At 35.7% G+C, this 14,579-nt stretch overlaps 1 protein-coding gene across 1 annotated transcript in view; it reads left to right on the top strand.

Annotated features, from left to right (window-relative positions):
* Nucleotides 1-14,579, top strand: part of DYNC2H1 (dynein cytoplasmic 2 heavy chain 1) — a 364,114-nt gene that overhangs the window by 64,929 nt on the left and 284,606 nt on the right. Inside the window, exons 31-36 of the mRNA XM_029208148.1 lie at nt 67-217; nt 1,937-2,142; nt 3,352-3,534; nt 4,091-4,273; nt 6,171-6,394; nt 7,171-7,286. Of these exons, the coding sequence (XP_029063981.1) occupies nt 67-217; nt 1,937-2,142; nt 3,352-3,534; nt 4,091-4,273; nt 6,171-6,394; nt 7,171-7,286 (1,063 nt within the window). The remainder of the gene's footprint in view (nt 1-66; nt 218-1,936; nt 2,143-3,351; nt 3,535-4,090; nt 4,274-6,170; nt 6,395-7,170; nt 7,287-14,579) is intronic.

The following is a 14,579-nucleotide window of genomic DNA, read 5'->3' as shown; positions in this document are numbered from 1 at the left end:
TTAAATTTATAAAATATTTCTAAGTAAATTCAGCTTTAAAAAATAATTTTTCTCTTTATTCATTAGATATTATGCTTGGCAGAGCAGATTAAATTCACTGAAGATGTAGAAAATGCCATCAAAGATCATAGTCTTCATCAGATTGAAACACAACTGGTGAATAAGTTAGAGCACTATACTAACATTGATACAAGTTCTGAGGATCCAGGGAATACTGGTATGGGAAAATATTCCATTTTCTGCCTACTTTTGGGTTATTTGAACATTTTTTTAGTATTCTATCTTAATTTATCTATTGTGCTTTTGTCTGTCAATCAATCATCTGTGTGTCTATTTTGGAGGTTACTTTAGGAATTACAATATACATACTTTTATATTGTACTTAGAATCAATAATTTACTATTTTAAGTGGAATGTAGAAACCTTACCACCATATGGGTTTCTTTATCCTCCCCTTTTTATGTTGTTTTCAATGTATATAGATATCTGTATACATTGAAAACTCCATGAGATTATAATTTTTTTGTTTAACTGTCAAATGTATTTTAAAGGACCTGAGAATAGTCTATTATATTTATCTAGATGCTTACCATTTCTGTTGCCCATCCTTCATCCTGATGCTCCAAGTTTCCTTCTGCTGTCATTTTCTTTCTTTGAAGAATTTTCTTTAGTGTTTCTTTTAGAGCCCGTTTGCTGACTATGAATCTTACAGATTTCCTTCTCTTGAGAATATCTTCATTTCACCTTTATTATTGTCTTTTCTGATGTGAGTTGATTTTTTTGGTTCTTTTCATGTTGAATGATTTTGGATTGTATCCTGGACATTTTGAATATTGTGTTATAAGAGTCTGAGTCTTATTTAAATTTGCTGGATAATGTTGATATTTTTCTGTTAGCAAGTGATCTTGTTGGGTTCAGGCTGCAAGTTTCAGCCAGCTTTCTGTGGGTTGTGGTTCCAATGTCTGTTCTGTCTTTGCTATACTCTTGAGATCTTCCCCACATGTGTGCCACCTAGTGGCCAGTTATCAAAGTCCTTGGTTTAATGTTTAGAATGAGGTCTGCACAGCTCAGGCTGAGCTCAAGAGTTCATAAAGTTTATAGGGTCATTTTCCCAATCCTCTCCCCTTCCATGGTCTTAGCAGTGATTTTGTGGTTCCCTTGGGCTCCTCTTTTGGTCCTCTGGCCAGAAAGCTGGAGTTTCATGTACTGTACTCTCCTTCACACTTTCTGTGACTGTGCCCATGTCTTGGACCAGTTGATGGGAGAAAAGAGAGAAAAAGAGCAATTTGAGTTGGTCCCACTGTCTTGGGATCATAGCTCCTCTGATTTCAGAGGACAGTTCCCTTCCTTCAGAGTTTTAGGCATTTCTGGGTCTCAGCTGCCAGCGCTGAGACTCCTTTTCTGCTTTTCAAGTCTGAGTTAAAAGCCTTCTCCTGGACCTCTCTCTGTCCACACCAATATGGGTTTCTGGCAGCATTGAATCCAGGCCCATGGATATAAGAGAGGAAAAAGAAAAAGAAAAAAGGTAAATTTACCACTGGTTTGGTGGCACTTCTAATTCTTCCCTTCCCCAATTTGCCTGATACTCTTTACTTTTTCAGAGTCCTAAACAGCAGTTCAATGTATGTTGTCCGTGTTTTACACCTGCATTCAGAGGGAGAGACAGGCTGAGTGTGTTTACTCCCTTGCATAAGGAACCAGAACCCTGGTTTCATTGAATTTTAATATCTTAGTTTTCATACACACAATTCTTATTGGTGGATTTGACATTCTTTTGACTTGCATGATATATATTACTATACTATTCAAATGTATCATGAAATTACCATTTAAATTCATTTATTGAGAAATCATGTGTGTGTGTGTGTGTATATAAAATCATAAAGTACATAAATCACAGGCTAACATTTTCCCCAATTATTTTAATTGTATACAGAATCTGGCATTCTGGAGCTTAAACTTAAAGCACTTATTCTTGATATTATTCATAATATTGATGTGGTGAAGCAGTTAAACCAAGTTCAAGTTCATACAACTGAAGACTGGGCTTGGAAAAAACAAGTTAGATTCTATATGAAAAGCAATCACACATGTTACGTTCAAATGGTGGATTCTGAACTTCAGTATACTTATGAGTACCAGGTATGACTTGTGGCAGAAATGTTTAATTTTTCCAGTTAGAAATTATTTACTTTAAAGGAAATTTGCTATTGGATGAAAGAGTTATTTTTATTTTAGCTGTAACTTTTAAGAATTTTTTTGTGTTATTGTCTTCTATTTCATCATAATTAAAAAGATGTTATATTGGAAAAAATTCTATATACAAAAAAAGTTAACATAACGGCAGTGTTGTGCTGAATTCTCTAAATGTACCTTTTCTTAGAGCAGCATTTATTTATACAGATTGAAATATAGCTTTAATCTAAAGAGAATTGAATATTAGGCAACCTCAATGGAAACAATTTGGTTTGTGCCTCCTTTTACAAGGCCAAAATTAGTGCAATTGTTAATATTTCAAAGTACGTTTGTTAAATATTCTCAGTTTGTAAGGTAAAATAATTTTCAAGCAAATAACCTAGCTCATGTAACCTGTTCTCAAAAAATCCAGCTGTATCCTCTCTGTCTTTTTCCATCATAGTGAGTCAATCATAAGGATATATTTGACATTTATGTTAATAAGCATATGTCAAGAGAGTTGCCAGCTAGCTCGTTCAAAAAGGAAATGTATTTTGAGACCCAAATCTGTCCACCTAAATTAAAGAAAAACTCTATAAAATGCAGCTTGAATTGGACTCTATTTCCGCTAAAATTTAGTAGAAATTTTGAGAATTATTTGATAGGTTAAGATTATTAATTTCATAAGGAGTTTTTCAAATTAATTATACTTTGAGGTTTCCAAAGTAGTTCTGATTTTTGAAGATTGTAAGCTTCCAGGAAGTAATTTACATGAATTTTAAAATACAAAATAGGATGATTATTGTACATAATTATATTGAATTGTATTGGAAAGTGTATAATTGTATACCGTTTCTGGATTTGCCTGCCTTAGAGGTATATCTTTGTGACATTATCAAGAACTTGAGAGACTATTTGGAAAACCTGACAGTATGTCAATTGAGGATAGAATAAAATACATGCTTGAGAAATAACTAAGTTTAATTCCAGTTTGTGCTTTAGAAAGTTTCTTGAATTACTAAAAAAATTTTTGTATATTTTTTCTATGTTAACAACTTTAAACTATTTTTTGCCTTTTTAAATTTTTAACTAGAATTGCTATTTAACTACACTATATAATATTTGTACATATTGAATAGAATATGTATATTTGAAATGTATATTTCTCTTGTGTAGGGTAATGCTCCCAAGCTGGTTTACACTCCACTGACAGACAAGTGCTACTTAACTCTCACTCAAGCCATGAAGATGGGACTTGGAGGAAATCCGTACGGACCAGCTGGAACTGGAAAAACTGAATCAGTAAAGGCTTTAGGTGGACTTCTTGGAAGACAAGTTTTAGTTTTTAATTGTGATGAGGTAGAATAAATAATTATCAAATGCTATAATAGTGTCTTAGATGTTTGGAATAGTTTTCACATACTTATATATGAAATGCTCTATTTTAAAATCACTCTTCTTTTAAATCACTTGAAAGTGGATTTTATTTGAGAAGTAAAATGGAGAGAGGTTGCACATAGTGTAGTCCAAAAACTTTTCTAAAGAGAACTATTACATAGAAATAATTTTAAATACAGAATGAAGCTTTATATTAGAGGAAAAATCTTAAATTCTTATTAAGTTACCATTTTCAAAACATTGTGTGTATTTTGACTTAAAGAATAACTGAAACAAAATCTTATACTTGTTTAGTTCTGTGTACTTTTCAGAACACTTTCACATGAATTATTTTGTTTACTCCTTGAAACCATCCTAGGTTTTGAAAGAGTAGCTATTTAATCTCTGCTTAAAAAAGAACTAAAGAGGTATAGATGGGTGAAATGATTACCTTCTCACTAAATGACATAAAGTATTAAATTATTATTAGAGATTTTAATTATTTTTATTGAATATAATTTTTATTGTTATTTTTAAGGGCATCGATGTGAAGTCAATGGGACGAATATTTGTTGGTTTGGTGAAGTGTGGGGCCTGGGGTTGTTTTGATGAATTCAATAGACTAGAAGAATCTGTACTGTCAGCAGTTTCTATGCAAATCCAGACAATTCAAGATGCTTTGAAGAATCATAGAACTGTATGTGAACTGCTTGGCAAGGAGGTATAGCATATATTGGGAATTTAAAGAATTAAACTATTTTATAAGACTTTGTGTTACTCATACTCAGGCAAACAGTCTATCTTTATTTCTCCTGGCACCTCTGTTTCTAATTTGTGACCAGTGTGTTAAACCTTTTTACCTGTGAATTGTCTCTGAGTTTCTCACCCTTTTTGGGTCCCATTTCCACCATTCATCTTCAAACTTTTTTTTTTTTTTTTTTTTTTTCCTGCGGTACGTGGGCCTCTCACTGTTGCGGCTTCTCCCGTTGCGGAGCACAGGCTCCGGACGCGCAGGCTCAGCGGCCATGGCTCACGGGCGCAGCCGCTCCGCGGCATGTGGGATCTTCCCAGACTGGGGCATGAACTCGTGTCCCCTGCATCGGCAGGCGGACTCTCAACCACTGCGCCACCAGGGAAACCCCATCTTCAAACTTTTGATATTGAATAATCCAGTTATAATAATATTTGCTAACATTTATCAAACACTCTATGCCACTGTGCTTAGTGCTTTCATGCATTGTTTCATTTAGTATTCATAACAATCCTTTGACTTAGGTACTATTATATTTTTTTAACTTTATGGATGAGGAAACTAGAGCTTGATATGTTAAACATAAGAAGTGGAGCTGGAAATTGAACCCACGTCTGTCTAATTCTGAAATTCATGTTTTTACTCACTGTTCTATATGAATCTTAAAACAATAAATACTTAACTATTCTTCTGTTGCTCACTTCTCCTCATAGGAGGTATACATTCATGTCATTAGAACTTAAACTTATTTGTATGTAAAACATAGATTTCTCTATATAATGTGTAATGGTGAATACACTGAAAGTTGAAAGAACTGTGAAATTATCCTCTTTCCCATAACATTTTCCCAATACAAGTTTTTCAGGGTAGACCAAGAAAGTAGGACCCCTTCTAACTTGCCTGTTACTTACATGATGGTTCAACTCTTTCTTAACAAAGAAAAGAGAAATTCTTCAGTTTTTACCTCGCTGTCATCAAAATTTATTTTCTACCCTGTTCATTTTTTGTCAGTTCCTCCTCTTAGAAAGAAAAATTGTCCTTTTTCCCAACTCAAACTAATTTTTCCATCTATACTTTGGAATCTGCTTCCAAGGGACCTTCTCTTCAGAGTAATCTCTGTCCTTCTACTCGTTTCTCGTTGGCTTTTAAACATAATCACATATTTTCCTTCTTACTAATATATTATATTATATTATATTAGATATAATGATACTGTAATATAATGTTTAATATAATTAAAACATAAGCGAACCTTCCCTTAATTCATCTTTCCTTCCAACCACACTTTTTGTTTTCTTTCCTTTATAGCCAGGTTTTTTACTCTAGGTATTTCTACTTCCTAATTGCCCACTCATTGTTTATACATTATAATTCTGCCTTTCTATTCTTAGTGCTTTGTTGAAAATGCTCCTATTAGATACTCTCATGATATTTTGCTCTTATAGCATTTATTAACTATGATTGCTTCTTTCAAATATTCAATAGCCTATAAACTCCAGAAGGGCATAAACTATTACTGACATTAGTTCAGAGTTATGTTGTCTCTGTGTACTTAGCAAAGTGCCTAACACAAGGAAGGCTTTTAGTAAACATATGTTGAATGAATGAATAGACATTCAAACTAGTTACCATCACTTAAACTTTCAGCCTCAAAAAACTGATTGTAAAGAGCCTCTATAAAGTAGTGTAGTTCCTAAGGAGTTTATTATATGTTGAGTAAGGAGATGTTTAGCACACTAGTGGTTGCTTTTGGCTAAGGTATAAGATGTATGTGTAAAAATATGTCACAATAAAACTTCTATTTGCAATATGTTTTATAGTTATAGTTTCAAGTATTTGATGCCTATGTTTTAAATTAATATTCCAGGTAGAAATAAATTCTAATTCTGGAATTTTTATCACTATGAATCCTGCTGGAAAAGGTTATGGAGGAAGACAAAAACTGCCTGATAATCTTAAACAGCTTTTCAGGCCAGTAGCCATGTCTCGTCCAGACAATGAGCTTATTGCAGAAGTTATTCTCTATTCAGAAGGCTTTAAAGATGCTAAGGTGTTGGGCAGAAAATTGGTAGCTATCTTCAATCTATCCAGGTGAGTTTTCCTGTTTTAAATATTTTAATATTTTATAGTTCCATGATTGATCAGGGTTATTAATGACCATTTTTCACATTTGTCCAATTTACCTATTCAGTGATTTTCATATTGGTGATTTTCATAAGTACAATTTTGTATTGTACTCAAGGTGTTGGTAAGAAAGATTTTAGTTTGAATAACAGAAACGTCTGGCTCAAAACTGCTTGTTTTTCATAAATACTATTAATTCAATTTCACTTTTTTTCTGCAAAATATTTTTATTGGAGTACTCCAGCTAAATGTTACTTACTAAACTAATTTACCAGCTGACCACTCAAAGCCTACTGTTGTTTGGAGGGAATCTTTCACTTTTTTTTTTTTTTTTTAGGTCTGATTTTTAGTAATAGAGATTGACTTTTAGCTTCTTTGGACAACCTAGAATTCTGGTCCATATTACTTAAGAGACAGTGAGAACTAGAGTGTCAGAGATTGAGAGCAAGATGGATTGATTAAAGACTTTAGGAATAAAAGTAACAGGTGGTTATCATTTAGTGTCTTCATTAAGATGATAGCCAGTTTGTGAAAGGTTTATCCTGATCCTTGAGAACCATCCATCTTTAACATTTTACTTGAGTGATTATTTTGTGTTGCTTGATTCATTTTTATAAACTAATGTAATATTAGGAATTATTTCTATGTGTTAGTAGTTAGATTCTGTATTTCTTTTAATATGATTACAAAAATAATTTCTTATAGCTATTTGATGACTTATGATTTCCATGTCTTTACCTAAGAGAACTTTTGACACCTCAGCAACATTATGACTGGGGTTTGAGAGCTTTGAAGACAGTTCTGAGAGGAAGTGGAAATCTTCTTAGACAGCTGAAGAAAACTAGTGTTAAACAAAAAGGTATGATTCATTATGCCAATTATAATCTTATTTTTTTAAATAAATTTTAATTTATTTAGTTTTAGATTTATATAAAAGTTATACATATAGTATAGAGGGTTTCTGAATATTACGTTCTCCCAGTTTCTCCTGTTGTTAACATCTTACATTAGTATTGTACATTTATTGAAACTAATGAACCAACATTGATTCATAATTTTTTAATAAAGTCCATAATTTATTGAGATTTTTCCTAATTTTTACCTATGTCTCATCATAACTTTTAAACATGCATTAAATATTTAATAGTTATGGTATATAGAGGAATAGTCTAGTCCACTTGTGCTCAATCTTTAACAGGCATTAGAGTCACCTAGAGGCTTGTTGAAACACAGATTGTTGGACCCCACACCCAAAGTTCATGAATTGGTAGGTCTGGAATAGAATTTGAAAATTTGTCTAGTCTTGAAACAAGAACAGAAACCTTAGAAACACATGGAGATTTTCTCTTTCAAAGATAGTATACCAAACAAAATTACCCTTTTACTTTTTTTTTTTTGAATTTTTAAATTTAATTATATATATATATTTATACAGCAGGTTCTTATTAGTCATCAATTTTATACACATCAGTGTATACATGTCAATCCCAAATCTCCCAATTCATCACACCACCACCTCCACCACCACCCCCAGCCGCTTTCCCCCCTTGGTGTCCATACGTTTGTTCTCTACATCTCTGTCTCAACTTCTGCCCTGCAAACCGCTTCATCTGTACCATTTTTCTAGGTTCCACATATATGCGTTAATATACGATATTTGCTTCTCTCTTTCTGACTTACTTCACTCTGTATGACAGTCTCCATATCCATCCACAGCTCAACAGATGGCCCAATTTAGTTCCTTTTTATGGCTGAGTAATATTCCATTGTATATATGTACCACAACTTCTTTATCCATTCGTCTGTCGATGGGCATTTAGGTTGCTTTCATGACCTGGCTATTGTAAATAGTGCTGCAGTGAACATTGGGGTGCTTGTGTCTTTTTGCATTATGGTTTTCTCTGGGTATATGCCCAGTAGTGGGATTGCTGGATCATATGGTAATTCTATTTTTAGTTTTTTAAGTAACCTCCATGCTGTTCTCCATAGTGGCTGTATCAATTTACATTCCCACCAACAGTGCAACAGGGTTCCCTTTTCTCCACACCCTCTCCAGCATTTGTTGTTTGTAGATTTTCTGATGATGCCCATTCTAACTGGTGTGAGGTGATACTTCATTGTAGTTTTGATTTGCATTTCTCAAATAATTAATGATGTTGAGCAGCTTTTCATGTGCTTCTTGGCCATCTGTATGTCTTCTTCAGAGAAATGTCTATTTAGGTCTTCTGCCCATTTTTGGATTGGGTTGTTTGTTTTTTAATATTGAGCTGCATGAGCTGTTTATATATTTTGGAGATTGACCCTTTGTCCATTGATTCATTTGCAAATATTTTCTCCCATTCTGAGGGTTGTCTTTTCATCTTGTTTATGGTTTCCTGTGCTGTGCAAAAGCTTTGAAGTTTCATTAGGTCCCATTTGTTTATTTTTGTTTTTATTTCCATTACTCTAGGAGGTGGATCAGAAAAGATCTTGCCGTGATTTATGTCAAAGAGTGTTCTTCCTATGTTTTCCTCTAAGAGGTTTATAGTATCCAGTCTTATATTTAGCTCTCTAATACATTTTGAGTTTATTTTTGTGTATGGTGTTAGGGAGTGTTCTAATTTCATTCTTTTGCATGTAGCTGTCCAGTTTTCCCAGCACCACTTATTGAAGAAACTGTCTTTTCTCCATTGAATATCCTTGCCTCCTTTGTCATAGATTAACTGACCATAGGTGCATGGGTTTATCTCTGGGCTTTCTATCTTGTTCCATTGATCTATGTTTCTGTTTTTGTGCTAGTACCATATTGTCTTGATTACTATAGCTTCGTAGTATAGTCTGAAGTCACGGAGTCTGATTCCTCCAGCTCTGCTTTTTTCCCTCAAGACTGCTTTGGTTCTTTGGGGTCTTTTGTGTCTCCGTACAAATTTTAAGATATTTTGTTCTAGTTCTGTAAAAAATTCCATTGGTAATTTGATAGGGATTGCATTGAGTCTGTAGATTGCTTTGGGTAGGATAGTCATTTTCACAATATTGATCTTTCCAATCCAAGAACATGGTATATCTCTCCATCTGTTTGTATCATCTTTGATTTCTTTCATCAGTGTCTTTTAGTGTCCTGTATACAGGTCTTTCGTCCCCCTAGGTAGGTTTATTCCTACGTATTTTATTCTTTTTGTTGCAATGATAAATGGTAGTGTTTCCTTAATTTCTCTTTCAGATTTTTTATCATTACTATAAAGGAATGCAAGAAATTTCTGTGCATTAATTTTGTATCCTGCAACTTTACCAAATTCATTGATTAGCTCTAGTAGTTTTCTGGTGGCATCTATAGGATTCTCTATGTATAGTATCATGTCATCTGCAAGCAGTGACAGTTTTACTTCTTCTTTTCCAATTTGTATTCCTTTTATTTCTTTTTCTTCTCTGATTGCCGTGGACAGGACTTCCAATACTATGTTGAATAATAGTGGTGAGAGTGGACATCCTTGTCTTCTTCCTGATCTTAGAGGAAATGCTTTCAGTTTTTCACCATTGAGAATGATGTTTGCTGTGGGTTTGTCATATATGGCCTTTATTATGATGAGGTAGGTTCCCTCTATGTGCACTTTCTGGAGAGTTTTTATCATAAGTGAGCGTTGAATTTTGTCAAAAGCTTTTTCTGTATCTATTGAGATGAACATATGGTTTTTCTTCTTCAATTTGTTAATATGGTGTATCACATTGATTGATTTGCTTATAATGAAGACTCCTTGCATCCCTGGGATAAATCTCACTTGATCATGGTGTATGATCCTTTTAATGTGTTGTTGGATTCTGTTTGCTAGTATTTTGTTGAGCCTTTTTTTTTTTTTTTTGCGGTATGCGGGCCTCTCACTGCTGTGGCCTCTCCCGTTGTGGAGCACAGGATCCGGACACGGTGACTCAGCGGCCATGGCTCACAGACCCAGCCATTTCATGGCATGTGGGATCTTCCTGGACCAGGGCACGAACCCGTGTCCCCTGCATTGGCAGGTGGACTCTCAACCACCGTGCCACCAGGAAAGCCCTGTTGAGGCTTTTGCATCTATATTCATCAGTGATATTGGTCTGTAATTTTCTTTTTTTGTAGTATCTTTGTCTGGTTTTGGTATCACGGTGATGGTGGCCCTAAAGAATGAGTTTTGGAGTGTTCCTTCCTCTGCAGTTTTTTGGAAGAGTTTGAGAAGGATGGGTGTTAGCTCTTCTCTAAATGTTTGATAGAATTCACCTGTGAAGCCATCTGTTCCTGGACTTTTGTTTTTTGGAAGATTTTTAATCGCAGTTTCAATTTCATTACTTGTGATTGGTCTGTTCATAGTTTCTATTTCTTCCTGGTTCAGTCTTGGAAGATTATACCTTTCTAAGAATTTGTTCATTTCTTCCAGGTTGTCCATTTTATTGGCATAGAGTTGCTTGTAGTAGTCTCTTAGGTTACTTTGTATTTCTGCGGTGTCTGTTGTAACTTCTCCTTTTTCATTTTTAATTTTGTTGATATGAGTCCTCTCCCTCTTTTTCTTGATGAGTCTGGCTAATGGTTTATCAATTTTCTTTATCTTCTCAAAGAACCAGCTTTTAGTTTTATTGATCTTTGCTATTGTTGTCATTGTTGTCTTTCTTTCTATTTCATTTATTTCTGCTCTGATCTTTATGCTTTCTTTCCTTCTGCTAACTTTGGGTTTTGTTTGTCCTTCTTTCTCTAGTTCCTTTAGGTGTAAGTTTAGATTGTTTATTTGAGATGTTTGTTGTTTCTTGATGTAGGCTGATATAGCTATAAACTTCCCTCTTAAACTGCTTTTGCTGCATCCCATAGGTTTTAGATCGTCGTGTTTTCATTGTCATTTGTCTCTAAGTATTTTTTGATTTCCTCTTTGATTTCTTCAGTGATCTCTTGGTTATTTAGTAATATATTGTTTACCCTCCATGTGTTCGTGTTTTTTATGTTTTTTTCCCTGTAATTCATTTCTGATCTTATAGCGTTGTGGTCAGAAAAGATGCTTGATATGATTTCAATTTTCTTAAATTTACTGAGGCTTGATTTGTGACACAAGATGTGATGTATCCTGCAGAATGTTCCATGTGCACTTGAGAAGAAAGTGTAATCTGCTGTTTTAGGATGGAATGTCCTATAAATATCAATTAAATATCTCTGGTCTATTGTGTCATTTAAAGCTTCTGTTTCCTTATTTATTTTCACTTTGGATGATCTGTCCATTGGTGTAAGTGAGGGGTTAATGTCCCCCACTCTTATTGTGTTACTCTCGATTTCCTCTTTTATAGCTGTTAGCAGTTGCCTTATGTATTGAGGTGCTCCTATGTTGTGTGCATATATATTTATAATTGTTATAGCTTCTTCTTGGATTCATCCCTTGATCATTATGTAGTGTCCTTCCTTGTCTCTTGTAACATTCTTTATTTTATAGTCTATTTTATCTGATATGAATATTGCTACTCCAGCTTTCTTTTGATTTCCATTTGCATGAAGTATCTTTTTCCATCCCCCACTTTCAGTCTGTATGTGTCCCTAGGTCTGAAGTGTGTCTCTTGTAGACAGCATATATATGGGTCTTGTTTTTGTATCCATTCAGCAAGCCTGTGTCTTTTGGTTGGAGCATTTAATCCATTCACGTTTAAGGTAATTATCGATATGTATGTTCCTATGACTCTTTTCTTAATTGTTTTGGGTTTGTTTTTGTAGGTCCTTTTCTTCTCTTGTGTTTCCCACTTAGAGAAGTTCCTTTAGCATTCATTGTAGAGTTGGTCTGGTGGTGCTGAATTCTCTTAGCTTTTGCTTGTCTGTAAAGCTTTTCATTTTTCTATCAAATCTGACTGAGATTCTTGCTGGTAGAGTAATCTTGGTTGTAGGTTCTTCCCCTTCATCACTTTAAATATGTCCTGTCAGTCCCTTCTAGCTTGTAGAGTTTCTGCTGAGAAATCAGCTGTTAACCTTATGGGAGTTCCCTTGTATGTTATTTGTCATTTTTCCCTTGCTGCTTTCAATAATTTTTCTTTGTCTTTAATTTTTGCCAATTTGATTACTGTGTGCCTTGGCGTGTTTCTCCTTGGGTTTATCCTGTATGGGACTCTCTGTGCTTCCTGGACTTGGGTGGCTATTTCCTTTCCCATGTTAGGGAAGTTTTTGACTATAATCTCTTCAAATATTTTCTCGGCTCCTTTCTCTCTCTCTTCTCCTTCTGGGACCCCTATAGTGTGAATGTTGTTGTGTTTAATCTTGTGCCAGAGGTCTCTTAGGCTGTCTTCATTCCTTTTCATTCTTTTTTCTTTATTCTGTTCTGTGGCAGTGAATTCCACCATTCTGTCTTCCAGTTCACTTATCCGTTCTTCTGCCTCAGTTATTCTGCTGTTGATTCCTTCTAGTGTATTTTTCATTTCAGTTATTGTATTTTTCAATCTGTTTGTTTGTTCTTTAATTCTTTTAGGTCTTTGTTAAACATTTCTTGCATCTTCTCGATCTTTGCCTCCATTTTTTTTCCGAGGTCCTGGATCATCTTCACTATCATTATTCTGAATTCTTTTTTTGGAAGGTTGCCTATTTCCACTTCATTTAGTTGTTTTTCTTGGGTTTTATCTTGTTCCTTCATCTGGTACATAGCCCTCTGCCTTTTCATCTTGTCTATCTTTTTGTGAATGTGGTTTTTGTTCCACAGGCTGCAGGATTGTAGTTCTTGCTTCTGCTGTCTGCCCTCTGCTGGTTGAGGCTATCTAAGAGTCTTGTGCAAGTTTCCTGATGGGAGGGAGTGGTGGTGGGTAGAGCTGGCTGTTGCTCTGGTGGGCAGAGCTCAGTAAAACTTTAATCCACTTGTCTGCTGATGGGTGGGGCTGGGTTTCCACCCTGTTGGTTGTTTGGCCTGAGGCGAGCCAACACTGGAACCTGCAGGCTCTTTGGTGGGGCTAATGGCGGCCTCTGGGAGGGCTCTCACCAAGGAGTGCTTCCCAGAACTTCTGCTGCCAGTGTCGTTGTCCTCACGGTGAGCCACAGCCACCCACCGCCTCTGCAGGATACCCTCCAACACTAGCAGGTAGGTCTGGTTTAGTCTCTCCTGTGGTCACTGCTCCTTCCCCTTGGTCCCGATGTGCACACTACTTTGTGTGTGCCCTCCAAGAGTGGAGTCTCTGTTTCCCCCAGTCCTGTCAGAGTCATGCAGTCAAATCTCGCTAGCCTTCAATGTCTGATTCTCTAGGAATTCCTCCTCCCATTGGCAGACCCCCTGGTTTGGAAGCCTGACGTTGGGCTCAGAACCTTGACTCCAGTGGGTGGACTTCTGTGGTATAAGTGTTCTCCGGTCTGTGAGTCACCCACCCAGCAGTTATGGGATTTGATTTTACTGTGATTGTGCCCCTCGTACTGTCTCATTGTGGCTTCTCCTTTGTCTTTGCATATGGGGTATCTTTTTTGGTGAGTTCCAGTGTCTTCCTGTTGATGACTGTTCAGCAGTTAGTTGTGATTCTCATGTTCTCGCTAGAGGGAGTGAGAGCGTGTCCTTCTACTCCCCCATCTTGGTTCAGGCTCCAAAATTACCCTTTTTTAGAAATATTTTAAGATTATAAAAATACCTTTTTTTAGATTAATTAATTTATTGAAGCTGCTCTGGGTCTTAGTTGCAGCACGCAGGATCTTCGTTATGGCACGCGGGATCTTTTCGTTGCGGCCTGTGGGCTCTTTAGTTGCGGCATGTTGGCTTCTTCATTGTGGCATGTGGGCTTCTTAGTTGTGGCATGTGAACTCTTAGTTGCGGCATCCATGCGGGATCTAGTTCCCCGACCAGAGAATGATCTCAGGCCTCCTGTGTTGGGGAGTGTGGAGTCTTATCCACTGGACCATCAGGGAAATCCCAAAAGTACCTTGGAGCAAAGGATAATTTTAGATTTATTACAGTAAAGTTGCGAAGTTAGCATTTCCATCGTTTCCCTCTTATTTGCTGTGGTACATTTGTCAAAACTGGGAAACTGAGGCTGGTACATTACTATTAACTAAGTTCCAGACTTTATTTGGATTTCACCTGCTTTATCATTAATGTCCTCTTTCTATTCCAAGATTGAATCTAGGGTGCCATGTTGTATTAAGTTGTCGTGTCTCCTTAAGTCTCCTCTGCTCTGTGACAGTTTCTCAGTCTGTTTTTGTATTCATGACCCT

This window comes from Monodon monoceros, unplaced genomic scaffold, assembly GCF_005190385.1.
Source record: "Monodon monoceros isolate NGI ecotype Baffin Bay Population unplaced genomic scaffold, NGI_Narwhal_1 Super_Scaffold_7, whole genome shotgun sequence".
Lineage (NCBI taxonomy): Eukaryota > Metazoa > Chordata > Mammalia > Artiodactyla > Monodontidae > Monodon > Monodon monoceros.
The sequence above is the reverse complement of the archived record's forward strand: the minus strand, read 5'-3'. Positions and strand labels throughout refer to the sequence as shown.